The sequence below is a fragment of the Octopus bimaculoides genome, chromosome Z (genome assembly GCF_046866305.1).
Source record: "Octopus bimaculoides isolate indiv1 chromosome Z, ASM4686630v1, whole genome shotgun sequence".
Taxonomy (NCBI): Eukaryota; Metazoa; Mollusca; class Cephalopoda; order Octopoda; family Octopodidae; genus Octopus; species Octopus bimaculoides.
This window is the reverse complement of record NC_142944.1, coordinates 4,388,530-4,410,852: the sequence shown is the minus strand read 5'-3', so window position 1 is coordinate 4,410,852 and position 22,323 is coordinate 4,388,530. Positions and strand designations below refer to the sequence as shown.

The 22,323-nt window shown below is 38.6% G+C and overlaps 1 protein-coding gene across 1 annotated transcript in view; it reads left to right on the top strand.

Annotated features, from left to right (window-relative positions):
* Window positions 1-6,677: 6,677 nt before the first annotated feature.
* Window positions 6,678-22,323, top strand: part of LOC106868978 (phosphoenolpyruvate phosphomutase) — a 70,370-nt gene continuing 54,724 nt past the window's right edge. Inside the window, exon 1 of the mRNA XM_014914461.3 lies at window positions 6,678-6,855. Within this exon, the coding sequence (XP_014769947.2) occupies window positions 6,801-6,855 (55 nt within the window). The 5' untranslated portion in view covers window positions 6,678-6,800. The remainder of the gene's footprint in view (window positions 6,856-22,323) is intronic.

Here is a 22,323-nt window from a genome sequence, read left to right as displayed (position 1 = left end):
AAGTCAACCTCGGTGGAATTTGAACTTCGAACATAGCAACGGCCGAAATACTGCTAAGTATTTTGCCCAGTGTACTAAGGATTCTGCCAGCTCACTGCCTTACTACTACTACTACTACTACTACTACTACTACTACTACTACTACTACTACTAATAATAATAATAATAATAATAATAATAATTAATTCGTTTTATTGGCCACAAGGGCTAATATCAATTAAAAACATATAAGGACAAAGACAGGACGAAGGTTACAAAAGGTTTTGTCCGAAAAGGTAGGAAAGTTCGTCTAAACAGAGGAAGAAAACGGAGAAAGTTATTATAAATAAATAGATAAATAAATAAGTAGAACTCCCAAAGAGGGAGGCGCTTCGAAAAAGGAAAGGTTACACGTGGAAAAACCCATAAAACCACGGGAGCCTGGTCAGAAAAAATAAGAAAGGGGTATAGAGCCCTTTCTCTTTTTACATTACCTTTTTTTTTTTTCCTTTTTTTTTTTTTTTTTACAAGTGTATTCTCAGAATTGGTCCGTTTATACTGGCCATTCTTCCAACAGTCACCCATCTTTCAACGAATTTGCTATGAGACAGCACTTCCCTCTCTACTCTCATCTTCCTTTTCAAGTGGAACTTGAAAAAGTTGATGAGGCCTTGGCCAAAGAGGAAAGTGTCTGTCTTTAGCCCTTTCAAACGGGTCCACCATATCACCTCTTTCGCTACAGCCACTAGGCATAGGAAAATTGCCTTGCCCTCCCGGTTAAAGGAGGTCGGCGGGTCAATCTTCACGATGAATTCAGCTGATAGCCGGATCCGTCCTACACGTGACAGTAGCTGTTCGATATAGACCCACAGGTCAGCAATGCTCGGGCACTGGATGAGTGCGTGCAGAACGGTTTCGTCGTCCTGAGCGCACCTCGGGCAGGCCCGGTTGACGGCACTTCCGTGTCGGTAGAGTTTATCTCGAACAGGTAGCGCACCTCGGTAGCACTGCCAGGCGAGGGACCTTTGGAAATTATCCATGGGCCCCCGCCCGAAAGTTCTCCTGAACAGACTGTTTAGCTGATTATCCTCGACGCCTAGAGTTTCCCCGAGAACGTCGTCGCACTTTTCTCCCACTAACCCTCTATAGAACGCTAGAGTGGAGCTACTACCGATCGCACTGCCCGCCTGACTGAGGGCGGTGAGAGCTTGGTTGCACTCGAGGTGCCAAGCGCCCTTTCTCGGTCTACGTTTGATCCAGGATTGCAGCTCTGTTAAAGAAACGAGCTGCGGAAAATCGCGTCTGACGAAAGGCGACCACACCTGTTCACCGTCCAGGAAGCGCCTGAGATGTCGTAGCCTGAGCGCATGTTTGCGCATCAGCAACCACGGCATGCCAAGGCCTCCGTTCAGCGGCTGTTGACAGCAGATGGAGCGCCTGACCAGTGGTACCTGACCCTTCCACAAAAAGTTGAAGAGCAAGCGTACTATCTTGGTTAACCAGCGGTCGGGACAAGGGACGACGGTCAAACGGTAATAGATGACGGATGCGATGTACGCATTCGCTACCTCCGCTCGACCTTTCAAGGAGAGCTTCCTCTCAGCCCATTTCTGGGTGAGGTTGGCCACCCTGTTCGTCACTTCTTCCCAGTTTTTCTCCAACTGGGGGTCCGGACCGAACCAGACCCCGAGCAGTTTAACGGGTCCGTCTGTCCAGCGCCCTACGACGCTGTTGGACGGCATGGACCTGCCCCTCCAGGTGCCTAGTTGCAAGCCCATTGACTTTTCCGCGTTAATTTTCGCACCTGTCACCGCTTCATACTCGTTTAGTGTCTCGCCAATCAGGTCAATATGCCTGTGGCTCGACACCATCACGGTAACGTCGTCGGCATAGGCAGACACGCTCCTTCCACATCCCAGATCACGCGGGACGCCCCTCAAAGCCTCCAACTTCCGCAGTAATGGCTCGAGAGTCAATACATACAGAAGGGAGGAGAGAGGACACCCTTGGCGAACCGAACGCGAGATGTTGAACGATTCCGATAGATGGCCGTTCACCCGTATGACCGAGCAGATGCCGCTGTATAAAGCAGCTATCCACCCGCGGAAGACCGGACCGAAAACAGCTGCCTTGAGAACAGCTGCCAGGTATCGATGGTCGACCCTATCGAAGGCTTTAGACTGATCTAAATTGATCAAAGCCCCACCCGCGCCAGCTTCGTTACCCATTTTCTCTATGATGTAGCGCATGAGATGGAGGTTGTCGTGGATAGACCTAGTCGGCACAGCGCATGTCTGCGCCTTGCCGATCAGTTTGCTCACGACAGGCGCCAATCTCTTGGCTAGCACCTTGGCCAAGATCTTCAACTCTGTGTTGAGCAGAGTGATGGGCCTAAAGTTCCCTATAATGTCCCCCTTGTTTGGGTCCTTTCTTAGCAAAGCCACCACTCCCCGACAAACAAAAGCAGGAATTCTCCCGTTTTGTTGCCAGTTGCAGTAGACGTTTGCCAAGACGCCCGCAAACAAGTCTGGCATTGACGTATAAAGCTCGTAAGGCAGACCATCCAAACCCGGTGATCTACCTCTCGTGCAGCCTTTCATGGCTTCCCGTACTTCCCAGGCAGATATCGGTCCTTCGCAGCACTCGGCCTCGCTGGTCGAGAGTTGCGGCAGGCCGTCTAGGTATACACCGAAATCTGTTCCGTCGTCCGTCCTACCGTTTGTCCCGAACAATTGAGCAAAGTGCTGCTGAAAGGCCGAACACATCTGCTTCGGTCCCGAAATCTCGCAGTCGTTCTGGTCCACCAAAGACCGAATGGTCGCTCTGTTCCCACGCTTCGTCTGAACCACGCGGGCCCATCGAGCGGCCTTAGTCCCCTCCCCGCTTACCGAAAGTGCTTTAGCTCTGACAACGCAGCCTTCATGCTTGTCATCAAAGTGTTGGTCGAGGGCCAACTTCGCTGCTAACACGTCGGTTGCGATGCCTGTCCCAAGAGCCTCGTCTAGTTTGTTAACTAAATCCCGCTCTGTTTTCTTACGTTCTACAGCTAGAGCCTTACTAAACCTAATTGATTCTGCTCTAATTGCCCGCTTCAGGGTGAACCACCAGTTGTTGTTGATGATTGCCCCGGTTAAAGCCCTCTTAACTAATAAACTAATCCGGTCTCTGTAGGCTTTGCACGCCGTTGTCGACGTGTTTAGCTTCCAGTAACCGGGGCCTTGTCTATGGAGCCTATCTAAGTCGACCGTACAGATCACGAATTTGTGGTCCGTGTAGCCGACTATGTTGAATTGTGGACACCCTATGCTATCCTTATCCGCTGGCCTACAGAAAAATCTATCTAAGTACGATCTAGACGACCCGATGCGATTAGTCCAAGTCCACATTGGCACATTCGGGTTGTCTAGTCGATATCTGTCGGACAGCTGAAAGCGTTTGAGCAGGTTGGCGAGGCTCTTGCATCCCCCTTTCCTATTAGATGCTCCCGCACCCACCCTATCGATACGTTCGTCTAGGACAGCGTTCCAGTCCCCAACTAGCACTAAAGTGCGAGAAGTACCTAGGAAAACCTCCAGACGTTTGAAATAATCCGACTGCCCTGCTCCTGTCGGAGCGTAGGCAGCCAGCAGTCTGAAAGCAGCGCCATCACTACTATCGACGTCCAGGACCACCAACTTACCTTCCGGATCCAGGAAGACTGCCCTTATTTTCAAGTCTAGGCCTTTCCGAAATAGCACCGCAGTACCTCCACCGCCCGCTCCCGGCCGACACGGAGATAGGAAAATCTCGTACCCGCCAAAAAGGGCTGCGAGTTCCTTCGGGTTGGAGAGCCTGGTTTCGCTAATGGCTGCTACATCTACACTGTAAAGCCTCAGGTCGTTCAACAGGTGACCTTGTTTCCAAGGCGACCCGAGGCCTCTCACGTTTATGCTTCCGATTCTGAGAAATACCATGTTTTTTTTTTAAAAAAGGAAAGTATTAGAGGAGAAAAGGCTCTACTTACTGTTTTCTGGTGGGGTAGCTCCCCTATGTTTTCGTGTGGGTGTCTCCACTAAATTTTGATAAAGGCTCTGGGAGAAGCTTCTCCCTAGCGACCCAACATCATTCGGAAACTTTTCTTTTATTTTATTATAGTTTTCTTGGGTTATTTTTAGTGTGAGTATGTGTGCTGGTGGTGCGTTGTGTAGGGGTATAATGAAATTTGTGGTGTTTGCATTTGTATTGTTTTTTAAAAAGTCTAATAGGTGTTCATTTTTTGTGTTGATGGCTGTTACGTTTGTGGTGTGTGTGAGTGCTGGTGTTTGCAGTGGAGAAGGTGTTGCTATTTGTTGTGAGTGTGTGTTGTTGTTGCCGATGATGTTGGGAAGCTCACCTTTTTCGCGCCTCCCCTCTTTGTCAATTGTTTCTTTTGTCTTTCTTTTTCGTTTTTTTGTTGGTGGTACAGTTTGCCACTTCCCTTTTTCACTATCAGTGTTCGCGCAATCCGAGCTGATCTGATCTGGAAAGGGAATGTTTGTCGGATCTGGTGAAGATTCTTTTACAATTTCTGTTGTTGCTGGTTCTGTTATCTTTTTTGGTGTGGAGGTTCTTGGTGTTGGTGTTGGTGTTGGTTTGGTGATGGATGGAGATGGTGGTGTCGCTTTTCGTGGTGCTGGTGGTGATGGTGTTGGTGGTGATGGTGTTGGTGGTGTGGAGGCTTTTGGTTGTTGTTGTTGTTGCTGCAATTTTCTGTTTTTGTCTGCCTCCATTCTTTGCTTGTAGATGGGGCAGTCTCTTTTTAGGTGTTTTTCACTGCTGCAGAGGTAGCACTTTGGTCTGCGCCCCTCTACTGCAATGTGTATTCTACTGCCATCCAGCAGGTTTATGGCGTCGGGTATGGTATTTATGCTATCTTGTTCAATCTGAACAAGGAGATGCATTTCCATGCCCAACCAGTTTTTTTCTTTTACTCTGTTCACCTTTAGGATAGTGGCAGTCTCTTCAATGTCGAAGAGCATAGCTTAATAAACCCTTTCTATTAAAACCACATGGCCTGAAATTTTGGAGGAGGAGGGGGAGGCTAATTAATTACTTTGCTCCCCAGTATCTGACTGGTACTTGTCGCATCAACCTCGGCTGAATTTGAACTTGGAATGTATAGCTGGACGAAATGCCACAGAGCATTTGATCCAGAGAGTTAACGATTGTCAGCTCACTACCTAATTGCAAATATTACTATTATTACTACTAATAATAATAATGCTTTCTGCTATAGACACAAGGCCTGAAAGTTTGTGGGGAAGGGGTAAGTCAGTTGCATTGACCCCAGTGTGTAACTGGTACTTATTTCATCAGCCCCAAAAGGATGAAAGACAAAGTCGACCTCGGCAGAATTTGAACTCAGGTGTAAAATGAATGAAATGCTGCTAGGTATTTTGGCCAGCGTGCTGGTCTTTAAATTAGAATTAAAATTAAATCATTGAATTAAGATTTTTTAAGGTATCCAGTACCTATTCTTTCGCAATAAAACCAGAACAAATCTTTTCTGTTTGGCTGTCAATTTTCAATCTCTTCAATTTCTGTTCAAATTCATTTCAAATTTGGTGTAATGATGTAGCTTTATATGCTAATTAATGCCATAAAATTCATTTTTGCCATGAATCAATAGTTATTAGCCTTTAAAGTTTGCAAATGTTGGGTAATTTTAGCCAATTCTAAGCCACAGACACATTCAAGCCTGTTTCCATTGTAACAAGCCAAACATGAGAACTTTTTTGTCTGTGAGATAGCACACATTGACAAATATATATTTGTCAATGTGTGTTAACGCTGGGTTCTGTTGCTTGAGCCCATCTGCTGCTTGTATCCTGGTCAAGAGATGTGCTACAAATAACAACCAAATAAGTCTTAAATTATGCGTGTACACACACATACACATTTATTCTGTTTTTTTTTTTTGTTTTTGTTTTGCATAATCACATGAATTCCGAAGCATAGAATACAAGCTCAATAAAATTTTCTGAAAATTCAAAAAAATTTATGAGTTATGAAGGGTTTTATGTCGTGCATAAAGCAGTTTGATTTATTTATAGTTTCATATTAAAACACTCCACATACAAAATGACAGTTTACACATCCTGTTTCCTGAGTGGATGAAAATTAGCAAACTTTAAACCTCTATATATAACCTTATTTAAAACATTTTTCTAGAAAAATTGAAATACCTCCTGAGATTCAGTTTGGAAAACTACATTAATACACCGAATTTTAAAATTTTCAATAAACTTAGATATTTCCACAGCTGCAGCCAAACAGAAAAAATCCACCAGAACTATTACATTCGTTTTTCTATCGTTCTTTTTTTTTATTATTAAAAAAAAAAAGCTGCTTAAAGTAATAAAAATTCTTTTTGTTAATTAGCATCCTCTTATATACAGGTATACACATAAACAAGTTAACAAATCGCAGCGAAAGTTAGTAGCAACGTTTCCTTAAACGCAACATTTGTTTCGTGAAACAATCACGTGATATGGACCAAACCAAAAGACATTTTAAAAGGGGGTGTGTGATACACCGGCTTTTAATTATTAGGTTCCCATTCTCATTTACTTTATGAAAAATTAATAACATTAATTTTTAAATATCTTTTTAATTCACCCATTATTATATTTAGTTTTCTTTATTTTGTTCTGAGTGCTTATTATATGTCAATCTCTAGCCAAACCAACGCCTAGCCTCTTAGTGATATCCAAAACAAACACTAGAGCTTTATCAAATATCCGTTTTGCAACTAATATCGTCAAAAATAAATTACAATAGTATTTAGAAAATTTCCAGCAACCATGGCTGCAAAACTTCTGTCCGTCGTATATACTACTAACCGAACAATTTCCAATGGTAAATATTTCCGTTTGTAAGAATTAATTGCTAAGATCTTCGTTTTCTTTTTTTTTTTTGTTTTATTTATAAGCGCACCTTCGTGAACAGCACAAAGCTGTCTATAATGTTACGTTTCATAGCCCACAACATATTCATGACGTTGATAATTGCTAACAATATATATATTTTTTAAATACCCACAAAAGGGGGTAATAATTATATAAATATTTCTGGTTTTAACTCAAAACGTAAATTACTATGGTTTCGGTATTGTTTTTGTTCAATTCGGGTGTATGAAAATGTTATACGCGAATTTTTCTTTGTTTCTGAATTAGGCAAAATAGGAAAAGAAGAGAGAAAGAAAAATAAAACACATCTACTTAAAACGATGAATGTGCGAGAAAGCAACAATTAATAAATATCTGTTCTTTTGTTCAGTTTGTTTCCGGACTTCTATGTAGTTAGAATATCCGATAATTCCTGGATAAAGTAAAAATACTCGTGCCGTAGGGTAGATGGGAGGAATTCAAGATTAATTATGACTTAGCGCTACAAATAATTACAGCTCTTCGTATGACTATAGCTAAAATTACACAGAGCCGTTAACGCTTGGTATGCTACAAATAACGTCTTTCAAACCACACTCTACTCTTTAAAAAAAACTCAAAAAAAACTAGAAGTCCAATTAGATTTAAATTATAAAGACGCGATGGTCACAGCTAGAAAGCTTTTCATTATAAGTCTGGCGGCTAAACAACACGAATTTAATTATAAATAATTCTCAGAACTGTCTAAAAGAAAAAGTGACACATCGACTGTCGCTAAGTAGATTTAGTGGTACTTTACACAGCTGTGGAATTATTATTCCTTATAAGAAAAGAGAGTTTAAGACAAAATTTGAGAGTAATGAGCACGTGGCATATCGATCAACTCCAGTTCAAACTTTTTAATTATAATTCCAGTCGCATCATTGAAGACGTTTTCTAAGAAATATTAAATCAATCCAAAGAGTGTTCCAACCACGACTGTCCAATGGTAATCTATAAATAACGTCAGAATATAACGCTCCACTTTCACTATGTCAAACTGTAGTTAGTTTCATTTCGTTTAGCAGCCGGCAAAGTTCTTCATTTTTAAATAAATCTAATTCATTTTTTTTTATCATAGACTTGAAGCATTTTTTTTTTTTTCGTTGCTCATTTTCGTTGTAGAATTATTTTGCTAGTCTATGTATCTATTATATACATAATGTGTGTGTATACATACATATATACACACACACACACATATATATACACGTGTGTGTGTGTGTAGTGTGTATGTATTTACGTATGTGTGGGTATATCAAGACAATGTACCCTCGCCGATGATTTTTTTCCCTGTAACTTTCAGATAAATGGGTAATTTTTAATGAAATTTCTATAAATGGATGCATTCCAGATGATATAAATTCCGATTAGTGATAACATTTTTTCGTAGGTGGATGTCGGACTTGGGGAGAAGACAAGTGTCTTTTACTATATCCCAGTATAATATATATATATATATATATATATATATATATATATATATATATATATATATATATATATGATAGAGAGAGAGAGATGTGCCTTTATGTTTGTTGTTTACCCCACTACTGCTTGACAAAAACGGTGTTGGTTTGTTTATGTCTCTGTAACTTAGCTACTCGGCAACGAAATAAAAAAAAAAGGCCGATAGAATAAGTACCAAACTTAAAATGAGTACTGGGGTGAATTATTTGACCCATCCTTTCAAAGGCGGTGCCCCAACACACCCGCAGTATTTTTTTTCGCTCATGCACGAGAGCATCAGAATCGGTTAGGCGTTCATTTTGGTTACATACGCTTTTGATGATTTTCTGGAGCTTAGAGTCATCTGCAAAGATTTTTTATTTTGCTGTTAAGGCATTTTCACTGTCGTTTTTGTAAATAACGAATCGTAGTGTACTCGACTCAGTACTCTGGGTGGTTGTGGCGGGGGGTGGGACACCACTGACTTTTGCTGGTCTTGAATAAATTCCATCGATCATATGTTGAGTTTTGGTTGTCAGGAAACATTTAATTCACTCAGGCGCGGTCCCAGAAATCTTTCGAAGAGAGGGCACAGGTCAAAAGGGAATACAATTCCAGGATAAAAGGGCGTAATAACATTATTTAGAATGGCGCACTTCTTTTCTTGAGTGGGGTACGTTCCTCTCAGGCCACCACGCCCTCCTTGGATCCGTCCCTGCCACTACAGTACCTTTCCATGGATTCCAGTGTTGGATAATATAATCAGCAGAATGCTACGGGTGGCTTTGTCTAAATCAGAGGTTCTTCAACCGGGGTCCATATGGCTTTTGGGGGATCTATATAAGATTTTTGGGAGTCTACGTTGGCAAAAGGTAAACTGGGGATCCCCAATAGTGTTTCAAGGATCTATAAAATGTTTTAATGTAAATGTGTCTATTGCAAGAAACACGTTTCGGTAAATATTTCGTAAAGGACCCGTTCACAAGTTTTTGTTTTTTTCTTTTCCAGGTTCTTTCGCATGCTTTCGATGAATCTCACATCTTCCCCATCTTGATATTTTCACTGCGAAATATCGGCGGGTCCTTCATTGCAAAAAGCTGTTTCGTGGTAGCAGGACGTGCTAGAAATACCAGCCAAATCTATCCTTTTATGTGGAAAGGAGCTGTTTACGCGTGATTTCGATGTCACATTCGTTGAAAGCATGCGAAATAACCTGGAAAAAAAAAAACGGCGAAACAAAACTCCGAGGTTCCCACCACCCCTCCCCCTTTCTTTTCCGGAAAGAAGTGGTTTGCGGCGGGTTTGGAGGTCAGATACGTTGAATGCACTCGAAAAAAGGTAGAAAAAAATTATTTCACAGCGAGGTACGAAATATTTATGGACGTGTGTACAAAATTAGTTTTTAAATATCGAATGGCTATGCGAGTCCACCAGAATAATATAGTGAACAAAGGGGTCAGTAGATAAAAAAAAAAAAAAAAAAATAGTTGTGTCACTGGTGTAAAGCTTACCAAAGTGGAGGTAAATGACATCCTATGTTGTAGGTCCCTACCTAAGCATAAGGAATACCATCTAAGTGGTGCAGGGGCTGTGATTGACAGTCTCTATCACCGACGATTTTTCTCTAGGCACCCAGTGGTTAGTGCAGGGGACTCGCGGTTTCGATTCCCAGACCGGGCGTTGTGGGTGTTTATTGAGCGAAAACACCTAAAAGCTCCACGAGGCTCCGGCAGGGGATGGTGGCGAACCCTGCTGTACTCTTCCATCACAACATTCTCTCACTCTAACTTCCTGTTTCTGTTGTGCTTGTAATTGGGTACACGTGTCTGTGGTGTGCTCAGCCACTTGCACATTAATTTCACGAGTAGGCTGCTCCATTGATTGGATCAACTAGAACCCTCGTCTTCGTAAACGACGGAGTGCCAGGATATAATGCAATAATGCCTGTGTGATGGATTCACCTGTCGATTGCGATGTGCATGCATCCATTGGCTGTTCGACCAGACAGACACGCCATTCATTGAATTAGTGTGCGAAGAGTCTGATTAAACGTAATTCTTGGGTAGAATCAACGTGACACGGCGAGGCAAGGCTGTACCTTATACGCACACCCAACACATATCACCAGTTTGACAAGGTGAAAGTGGAGCGTTAGCCCAAATGGTTTATCTCTTTTTGAGAAAGTAGGTTGTTGCTTTTAGCAACGGTTCGTTGTTGTTGTGTAGCCTTGGCTGAGTTATATGGCATCCAGATCGGTCAACCGAACGATGAGTCACCACATACATAACTAGCTTCCTTGTTAAATAAGTTCACCGTTTGAAACAAAGACCGTACTGCACTACACTGTGACATGCAGGGAAGAGTCTATGGAGTGCAGTGTGTTAATCTGTGCATGTTGCTCTCACTCCACTATCCTGTTTATTTCTGTACACCCGTAATTTATGGTGATGACTACACAATACAGGATGTCCACAAGGTCTGGGTACATAGAGTAAATAAACTCATAACATAAACAATTAAATATAAGAAATAATAATTTCTTAAAGTATGTGTTAATCCCCATGTACCCAAACTTTGTGGACACCCTGTAGTATAGCATTTGCTTTGCCCGTCCTGTGCATTGACCAGTTGTCCCCTCCCTTAAACATATCTTAAAATGCACAAATCGCGCTCTATTCACTCCGCTAATATCACGTCGTGTTATTGTGTTCACAGTTGAACTCGGGGTGGAATTCTCTTTTAAGCACTCCATATGACTTCCCAAAAATTTTTTTTTATTTGGGGGGAATTTTCAGTAAAATTTTGCGAATTTGTGTTCTAAACACGGGAATTCACACGATTGTGAAAAAAAAAATTGTATGTGTGATTTAAGGGCGACGTAGCTGGTGTTTTAGCACTTCCCACGACTACCTGATACCTTCCTAGTTTCTTTGCCACTCAGACATGGATTAATGTTTTTCAATATTTTTTTTTCTCCCCATAAACATATTTAATGGAATACTGATGCACTTCAAAGTGGTTCAATGTTAGAATTTGTCGTATTTTAAACTCGGAGAGAAAAAAATTCGAAAAGGTGGAAATTTTAAGATTCGTAGTTAGAGGGACGCTTTAAAAAAATTTCGTTTTTAATAATCGTATGAATTCCCGCGTGTAGAATACAAATTCGCAAAAGTTTTCTGAAAATTCCCCCTAGCTTGCTTACCAACCACATGGTTCCGAGTTCAGTCCCACTGCGTGGCACCTTGGGCAAGTGTCTTCTACTGTAGCCTCAGGCCGACCAAAGCCTTGTGAGTGGATTTTGTAGACAGAAACTGAAAGAAGCCCGTCGTATATATATATATATATATATATATATATATATAAGTGCGTGTGTATGTTTGTGTGTCTGTGTTTGTCCCCTCAACAACGCTTGACAACCGATGCTGGTGTGTTTACGTCCCCGATAGAATAAGTATTAGGCTTACAAAGAATAAGTCCTGGGGTCGATTTGCTCAACTAAAGGTAGTGCTCCAGCATGGCCGCAGTCAAATGACTGAAACAAGTAAAAGAGTAAATAGAAAAAAGTTATGAGGGATTATACGAGGTGCCTAAACCAGAATTCCACCAAAGTGAGAAAAGTTGACTCAATCAGAGCATAACAGTTGTCATTTCCCAACCCTTACTATTCAGTGATGTGCATCTTTGTAGAGTGTTCGTGGCCAGTGACTCTATTAATATCGCTGCTATTTCCAGATATAAATCACCCAGCTTTTATGCTTTGTTCAGGCTAAGAGAGGGATAAATGTTTTTTTTAAAGGTGTTTGAATGTGTGTGTGAACGGGTTTTTGGACGTGGTTTTTAATGCTGTGACAGAGACTGCAAGCATTACAATTCGTTAAACATCAAACTCAGCTTTCTGTATATCCAGGTGGCTTTACATTTTTATGTTAATGCTTCGGTGCGTGCGTGTGTATAAATTCTTACGGTGCATAGCGTGCGATCCTTTTATTCTTTGAAGTTTATTGTGGTTTTGTTACGGAGAGATAGTGGGGGTACAGGGTAGGATTGATATATCATGATGAATTTAATGTCTTGTTTGTACTCCGTTATATTTTTTTTTACATATTTCGCTCTTATGTTTGCACGTTTTTTGTATTAGTTTTGTTTGTTTGTTTTTATGGAGGTTGTGAGGAAGTTGTAACTTTTAGTATATTGTCTTCTGTGGTGTTCTATGTTATTTCTTATGAGGGTTGGTAGAAATCATGTCTTTTGACTTCTCATTGATAAATAAAATACTAGTCTATGGAGAACTTTTTGAATAGTTGTCCTCAAAACCTTTATATCAAGAGGATAAAAAGGAGTAGTGTTTTGGGGTTTTTTTTAATGTTGTCTTAAAGTATTTCTGTGTTTCATGCAACAGAATCCTGAACAATTCAAAACAATTTTCTTCCAAAAATTTCGGTTTTTCCCTCTCCCTTTTTTACCTTCCCCTTGAGTGTAGGACTTCCAAAGGAAGCTGTTCCAAAAATTTGCCCGCTCCTCTTCCTCCTCCTCGCCGCCACTGCCACCACCATCACCACCACCATCACCACCACCACCATCATCGTCATTGACAAACTGGCAGAATCGTTAGCATACCTGGCAAAATGCTTCACAGTATTTCACCTGCCTTTACATTCTTGGTTCAAATTCCACCAAGGTTGAATTTTTGAATTTGCCTTTCGTCCTTTCAGGGTTGATATAATAAGTACCAGTCAAGATCGGATCTCAATGACATCAACTAGTCCCCTCCCCTCAAAATTTCAAGTCTTGTCTTTATAGTAGAAACGGTTATTATTATTATTATTAAAGTGGTGACCAGGTAAAATTGCTAGCATGTTGGACAAAATGCTGAATGGTATTTCTTGGGCCTTTTTATCTTCTGAGTGCAAAATGCCACTAAGGTCAAATTTACCTTTTGATATTCGTAAAATGAGCACTGGTCAAGCACTGAGGTTTATATAATCCACTTGTGCCCTCCACTAGAATTGCTGGTCTTGTGCCAAAAATTAGAAAGAATTATTAAAAAGGAGATGAAGGAATTATTAGTGAGAAGGAGATGGTGAATTTGGTTAATGCAGCAATTTCTGGAGAATTGCAGGAAGATGTGTGTGTGTGTGTAATGTCATCATTGTATGAGACAATTTGTATGTTTTGTGTGGAGTATTGAAAATGTCATTAAGTTATAGGCTGAAATAATCTTTTCTACTCTAGGCACAAGGCCCGAAATTTTGGGGGAGAGGCCAGTCGATTAGACTGACCCCAGTGCGCAACTGGTACTTAATTTATTGACCCTGAAAAGATGAAAGGCAAAGTTGACCCTGGCGGAGTTTGAACTCAGAACATAAAGACAGACAAAATACCGCTGAGCATTTCACTCGGCATGATAACATTTCTGCCAGCTCGCTGTGGTTGGCATTAGGAAGGGCATCCAGCTGTAGAAACTCTGCCAGATCAGATTGGAGCCTGGTGTAGCCATCCGGTTCACCAGTCCTCAGTCAAATCGTCCAACCCATGCTAGCATGGAAAGCGGACATTAAACGACGATAATGATGAATGGGTGCAAAATGAAAGGATGATCCTTGTGGTTCTTCACTAAAGAAATTATAGGATCTGCAAGTATTGTTGTTCTTGTGCTTGGCATAAGTTTGGCTGTCTGACATCTAGTTTACTAACCGGACTAATCGTGTTGTTGCTTAACCCATTACCATTTAATCCCACCATATCTGGCCCAAATATTCTACTTGTTTTATGTTTAAACTGACCACACCTACCCTACAATATCATTCTAAAAATATACAATCACAGCATTGAAATCTTGAAGCTACAAGATAATGTGTGATTAAATCAAGACAGTGTAAGTAAATGAACCGTATATTTGACAAAGAATTCTGAATGCTAAGACATTAAGGGAATGTTCAGTACGTTTTCTGTTCTTTTTCTTTCTTTTTTTTTTTTTATGAATGGAGAGCAGAGAATGGAGTTGAAGGCTTTGTTGATTAATGTTAATAAGAATTAAAACATATTGTGTTTGTTTGTTTTTTTTCTGTCCATTATTATAACAACCATGTATTTTTTGTGTTAAATTTGTTTGTAATGGGTGGCTAAATGTAGCAGTCTGAATCCATATTGTGACTTGGTGAGCAGAAAATGTGTGGAAGTGATGTAAAAAGATTAGTTTTCTTAGAACTTCTGAAAATGTGCATAGGAAGGTGATGGGTTTGTATGATGATACTTGGGCATTTGTTGGACTTTAGAATTGCAACAGTTTTATCCAGCTTCCAGATTATGGGAATTTAACAATTTTCTAAGCAAAGCGGTTAGGGTTAGTGAATTCAGTGACCCCTGCAGGCTGTAGGTATTTAAAGTGTATGGATGTGATTCAGTCTGGTCCTTAGGTCTTTGAGATTTTAGGTTTCTTTGTTTCCTTTTCTGTTTCTGTTGTAGGAAAGGAATCAGATCCATGGTCTAGATCAAAGGTACCTGCTATTCGTTTTGTGTTTCTGTCTTCTTTGTGTAGCTTTTGGTGGCTGATTTTCAAGAAATGTCTAAGTCTGGTTGCCTGCTTTCTTGCAGGTATATCATTTGCCATTGTTGTGACATGGGATGTGGTGCGAACATTGGTATTGTTGCTGATGATAAGAATTTCTCCATATAACATTTTACTGTTGGTTGACTCATACTTTTAAATTGTCAGATTGAACAATTAGGAATTAATCAGTATACACACTGAAAAGATATTGTCACTTGATGGTGGCAGTAATCTAATCAAGATTTTGGAGTTTTAGAATAGCATTCCCTCAAAGACTCATATCTCACAGGAAAAGAAAAGGGTATTTTTTTAGTATTCATACAACAGAAATTACAATTCTACAGAGCAATTTTTTACATATTGCACCCAGGTTCATATAATTTTCCTTTCCCATGAAATATGGGACCTTGATGACCAGCTATTGTAAAATTTCACCAAGATTTTTACATTTGTTAGCCTGTCCAATTTTTAGTGGTTTATTCTCATGCCACTCCTAACACTTTAGTAGACAAGAAAGATTGCAGCTCAGTAACGAACAACAGCTTTGACACATAGGATTAGCTTGACTTAATTGTTTGCCAATAGTATTTTAGCTACAATCATTCAATCATATGACTTTGAATGGAAATTTCCATGAGTTTTTCACCAAAACATAGCTATAAATTGAGATGCATGCCACACATTAGACAGAAGCAGCAGAAGTTCATAAGAAAAAAACGTTTCTTGGTCACTACTCAACCCCAGGTTAAAAAGAAATCATTTGTCTACAATGAACACAGAATTTTCTTGCCTCTCACAACATGAAGACATAGCTATTATTCCTAGCAAGTATGTGGTCATATCTCTAGTAATAAAGGTTTATCTAGATGCTTCTGGCATGCAGCTTATTCTTGGCAGAAGCCTCTGTTTATATTTCTGTAAATAAATGGTTTCCTTGAAAACATCAAATGAACTTGGTTTTGATATGGGTAACAACGCACCCAGAATTAACCCTACCACTCATTCAACATCCATTTAATCAAGTTCCTAAAAGTATCTCTTAAGAACCTTTTTTAATGTTACAGCAATTAGCATTGTTATTAGAATTATTAAGGTAATAATAATCAAGTATTTATGAAAGGAATCCAGCCAGTGTGATGCAAGAATATTATTGATAGAAAGAGGGAGATAATTCTAAATGAAGTTCTGAAAATTTAACATTCTACTACAATTCCTTGAATTTGGTGCCTGACTATTCTAAATTCCATACAAGAATAGTTTTGTTTATAGTATCTCACTAATAGTTTCATTTTCATTTAACACTTAGCATTATATGATCTGCCATAATAATTTTTAAATAAATTCCATAGATTTTTTGGTTGCTATTTCCGGTAGCTTTGATCTTTATCCAGCAGTGCTGTGGAACAAACACATCACTTAACTGGCCTTTAACATTTTTTTTTTTTTTGAAAATTTCTTTGAATTTATATATTTCTAACATGGAAGACTACAACAATTGAAAAAAAAAAAATTTTTATTTATTTTATCCTCACTTCTTACAACAATTATAACAACTCTGCCACAAATGTTTTTGATGCTTTCAAATAAAAATAAAAGAAAATGAAAGTCACACAATGTATGTTCAGTTCTATATTTAAGAGATGAGGAATTATTTACATTTGATGGATATTTGTCTTCATCTGGTTTGTTGTTAACACAACGTTTCGCTGATATACCCTCCAGCCTTCATCAGGTGTCTTGGGGAAATTTCAAACCTGGGTTCTCATTCCTAATGTATTTTTCAAAGATATTATTATGATTATTATTATTATTATTATTATTCAGATCACTGCCTGGAATCGAACTCAGAATCTTGGGGTTAAGAGTGCAGGCTACTGACCACAAGATTCCAAGTTCGATTCCAGGCAGTGACCTGAATAATAATAATAACATCGAAAAATACCTTAGGAATGAGAACCCAGGTTCGAAATTTCCCCAAGACACCTGATGAAGGCTGGAGGGTATATCAGTTGAAATGTTGTGTTAACAACAAACGAGATGAGGACAAATATCCGTCAAATGTAAATAATGTAAATAATGCACACAATGTATTGTATATTTTTCATTTTGAAATATTTCAATTTCAAATGCTTAACTCTAGGATATTTGACAACATGAATTTTTTTTGTTCATAAAGACATTGGAATTATGGCATTAACAATCATTTGGAATAAACATTATTATCCAATGTTATCATTTGCTTTCAATTTCTTGGATTTCAACAAAAACATTTTTACAAATAAGTCATTGCATTTGAAAAAAGAAAATTTATAAATGAATTGTTATGAATTTGACTAAAATATCTGACATATTTTCTATTTTTATTTTCCATCTTTCATGTTATTGTCTTAATTTGACAACAAATTAGTTTGATTTAAACGAAAATGTTTCAGAGCTTTTACTGTCTGAAACAGACTTTCTTTTTCAAAATAAAACAAATAGTAAATGTTATCAATTTCAAAATAAAAATTAAGCAGTTTACTATACTTTGTGTTGTTGTGAGAAAATATAACATTTTTTCATTCTTGACTTTTTTCTGAAATATCTTTTTTTTTTTTCACTGTTTCAAAAATGCAAAGGAAGTCAAAAATGAAAAGATTACAGGGAGGAGGGTTTTAAAACTTCGACATCTTGAACATTTTTTTTCTATAGAATCTTGATTTTTTCAAAACATAGAAATCTAGAATTCTTGAAAAAGTTAATAAGCAAGTTATAGCCAGATCAGTGATCTATTTATTCCAAAACTCCGCTCATTGTTCATTTTTATTTTGCATTTGAATTTTTCTTTCTAAAGCTGAAGCTTCTTTCTATGTGGCTTTATGTTTGATAAGTAAAACCAAACTCGCACACTAAATTCAATTCCTACTTTATCATCTGCCTTTTGTTGTTCATGTTTCCACCAAGCTGCGTATGTGACTGTAGACAACTATAAGACATGGATGTTACAAATATTAAATATAAAAAAAGTAAACAGGGTCCCTATTGACAAATATTGTTCATTTGAAAAAGATGATAATTTGCTAATGTAAACACTGACTTTCCTTTTCTTTTGGGGCCATTACAATTGAATTTTATACCCATTGCTAGAAAATGGCTTCAGGCCTGCCACTTCATTGGTTACAGTGATGAGGGTTCCAGTTGATCTGACCAACGGAACAGCCTGCTCATGAAATTAACGTGCAAGTGGCTGAGCACCCCACAAACACATATACCCATAACGTAATTCTCAGGGAGATTCATCATGACACAGAGTGTGACAAGGCTGGCTTTTGAAATACAGGTACTACGAACTCTGGCGAACCCTGCTGTACTCTTTCACCACAACTTTCTCTCACTCTTTCTTCCTGTTTCTGTTGTGCCTGTAATTTAAAGGGTCAGCCTTGTCACACTCTGTGGAGTGCTCAGCCGCTTACACATTAATTTTACAAGCAAGCTGTTCCACTGATTGTATCAGCTGGGACCCTTGTCTTCGTAAACGACGGAGTGCCGTAGTAATATCCTTTTATGTTCTGATGATAAGAAAGGTTGGATGTGGGTGGGGGAGTGTCAATAAAATAAGAACCAGGCACATAATGAGTGGAATGGCTGAGGGTTGGGTTATATCCTTTCCCCAAAATTAGAGATTGTGTGCCAAAGTTAAAACTCAGTGCAAATTTTAGGTAGTTTTAGGAAGATAGATTGGCAAAACTGATAATGTTTGCATTCTTTGTCATTTCATATTTTCAGTTTAGATGCTGCTGGTGGTAAATATACTTTCTATGGATTGATAAAATAAACATTATTACTATATATAGTAATATACTGCATCGTTTATGTTAATTATACACCCTAGCTTACTCCACAAAGTTGCTATTGTAAGTTGGAAGATTCCTATCACAAGTTTTGATGAATGTGAGAAGTGTGCTATGCTTAAATATGAAAAATCTGTCCTGCAAATTCTATTTATAGTTTTCAGAATTATACCTCTCTCTTGTTGGTGTATTACATCAGCTGGGAGATTCCTGCTAAGCAATCTAAGAGTTAGGAATGCTTTTTGAGGAAATGATGTGAATAATGAGATCTAACTGATGTCTGGAAATGGGATATTTTGTGTAGCAGTGATAAAGACTGCTGTATTTCAACCACGAATCCTTTACCTTACTCAGATATATACAGAAGTCTAGGACATTTACCCACTATGGACAATAATCCCCTGAGGATAACAGATGATGATTTAAAACTTTTTAATATATTGGAGAGGGGGTAATTGTCCTAGGGGGGATTATCCTATGTGGGTAATTGTCCTGATATGATATACAGTTGTGAACAAAAGTTTGGAACATTTAAAAAAAATTTTAATTGTTATACCTAAGTATAATTCGATTGAAATATATACAATGTAGAGCTATACTTACATAATTGATCCAATGGTTCAATATCTAGAAGATATTGCCTTTCATCCTTTCGGGATCAATGAATTAAGTACCAGTTGTGTACTGGAGTCAATCTAATCAACTGACCTCTCTCCAAAAATTTCGGCCCTTGTGCCTAGAGTAGAAAAATATATCTAGAAGAAAAAAATAGACAAAATCAAAAAAATAATTCTAGGACAAATTACTTTTAATAAACAGAAGCTTGTACATCATGTATACGAAAATATGTCCGAAACCTTTGGCCATGACTCTGTGTGTGTGTGTGTGTGTGTGTGTGTGTGTGTGTGTGTGTGTGTGTGTGTGTGTGTGTGTGTGTGTGTGTACTGCTCTCTCATATCTTCACTTTGCACTTTAGTGGTATAGATTGTTTTCAAACTATAATTAAAAGCAGACTCCAATGGTTTGCTTCAAATGCTGACATGTAAAACATGGTGAACAATTATATGAAATTGTCACCAATAAACTTATTAATGTATGGTTGGTGGGGGGGATTCAGTGGTGGCAGCGGTGATGGTGCTGCTGCTACACATTTCTGAACAGTTCATACTCTTATACTAAAACATTACTAAATAAAGTTAAGGATCATAGCAAAAATTAGAAGGTTGTTCTTGTTAGTGTTATCAGATCTGGTTTGGTTGTACACTGCCAAATAGCTTCAGGGAGATTCAGCATGACATAGAATGTGACAAGGTTGGTCCTTTGAATTATGCGTACAACTCAGTTTTGGTAACTGAGTGGACTGGAGCAATGTGAAATAATAGGGTGTCTTGCTCAAGGACACAACATGCTGCTGTAGATCTGATCTATATTTTATTTTGATAAGACTCCTATTAATTTAGATCAGACAAAAACATTTATCAAAGATAACCTTTAATATGTGATAGTAATCCTTAAAATAAGTAGATTCAAGCCCATTGTTAAACTCTTTGTAGATCAACGTCTGTTTTGGGATCAGTTCAATAATTCCATGTGCCAGAGCTGTTTGGCATCATGTTTGATCTGATATGGTTTTCTTCTCTAAATGATGTCGCTTAAATCTGTTATGTGAATCATCTTGAATCATTTTGTTTGCTAAGTGAGACTGCTTTTTTCTTGATGTCATCTCTTCCAAGATGGCCGACACCTCAGAAATTGAGATGCTATACATTCAAATGAAGAGTAAATGTTTACATACATACAGTATTAGACTTGGACTCATCTATGGATACAAACAGGGATGAAATGTTGATTAAACTACTGAAACTCAGAAACAAGTTAAAAACGAAATGTTTTTAAAAAGTTGGGTGAAGGCTTTCATTGTTTCTCTTTTATCTGATTGAAAAACAAAAACAAAAAAAAACAGCAGAATTTTTTTCTCTTTCCTTCGTCTTTATTTGTTTCAGTCACTGAACTGCAGCCATGCTACAGGTCTGCCTTGAAGGGTTTTAGTCAAACAAATGGATTCCAGAACTTATTCTTAAGTCTGGTACTTATTTTGTTGTTGTCTTTTGCTGAACCACTAAATTATGGGGACATAAACAAACCAACACTGATGTCAAGTAATGATGAGGGACAAACACAAACAAACCAACAAACATACACACACACACACAGATACACATGACAGGCTTCTTCCAGTTTCCATCTACCAAATCCACTCACAAAGCTTAAGTCAGGCCAAAGCTATAGTAGAAGACACTCGCCCATCTTTGAAAAGTACCATGATATCTTTTCTGCTAATAGCAGCACTGTCTTCAGGCTAAACCAATGAGTAAATGTGGTTATTCTTTCAGAGTAACAATTTCCAAAAGTTGATGACATTGACTAAACTTATAGCCATGTTGTAAGTTGATTAGGATGGCACCAACAATTAATAGAATATCTCTTTTGATATTCTATAGAAAAATAATTGGAGGTTAAGTAAAACAGTGTTAAGAGATTAGCCTTTTAGCATTCAGCTTTCTCTATCAAACATGATGATTATTTGCCAGTTGTCCCTGACTGGCTCCTGTGCCGGTGGCACGTAAAAAGCACCCACTACACTCTCGGAGTGGTTGGCATTAGGAAGGGCATCCAGCTTTAGAAACTCTGCCTAATCAGATTGGAGCCTGGTGCAGCCACTGGCTTTCTAGACCTCAGTCAAACCGTCCAACCCATGCCAGCATGGAAAGCGGACGTTAAATGATGATGATGATGATGATGATTTTGAATTGATCATGTTATCTCGTAGCTTCAAGATTTTGATGATGTGATTGCTTATTTTTTAGAATGACATTGTAAGTTAGGTGTGAAAAGACAGATCTGGTCAGTTTGAATATAAAACATGGATAATATTTGGGCCAGATACAGTGAAGGACACACTGCACTGCCAGGAATTGAACTGACAACCTCATGATCATGAGCCAAATACTCTAACCACTTAGCTACATACCTTCACAACAGATCATAATTACAGATAAATTATAAATGTATTTGTGTGATGGAATAAAGAGTGAGAGCCAATCACAGACAAAGATCCTTTAGAAATTCTTAATTAGTTACATTTAGGTCTAATTTATAATTTAACAGGAATATACTTGAGTGAGGATTTTAGCCAAAATATTTTCAATTTCTCTGTAAACAATGGCTGGGAGGCAATATATATTCCTATAAAGATAGGTGTTAGAGGATCTATTGGAATCAGGGTTCACTTAATCCTCGTGAGTTGATTCTGTCATGCCTTTTTTTCCTGTCATTTGATTTCTTTCTTTTCTCTTCTGGTAGCTTTGAAGTTTTTGGTTCCAATGTTGATGGAACACTACCAGTTGGTACAGTCTTGAGTTTGTGTTTCAAATAATTTAGGCTCAAGTCCATTGGCTTTCAGAGTTGTTTTGAGTTGGTCCTTGTACTAATACCCACTTTTTTTCTCATTGAAGACTTATATGCTCTCCTTTTAGACTATTTTCTTGAGTCAGTACACAGTAATCGCTTA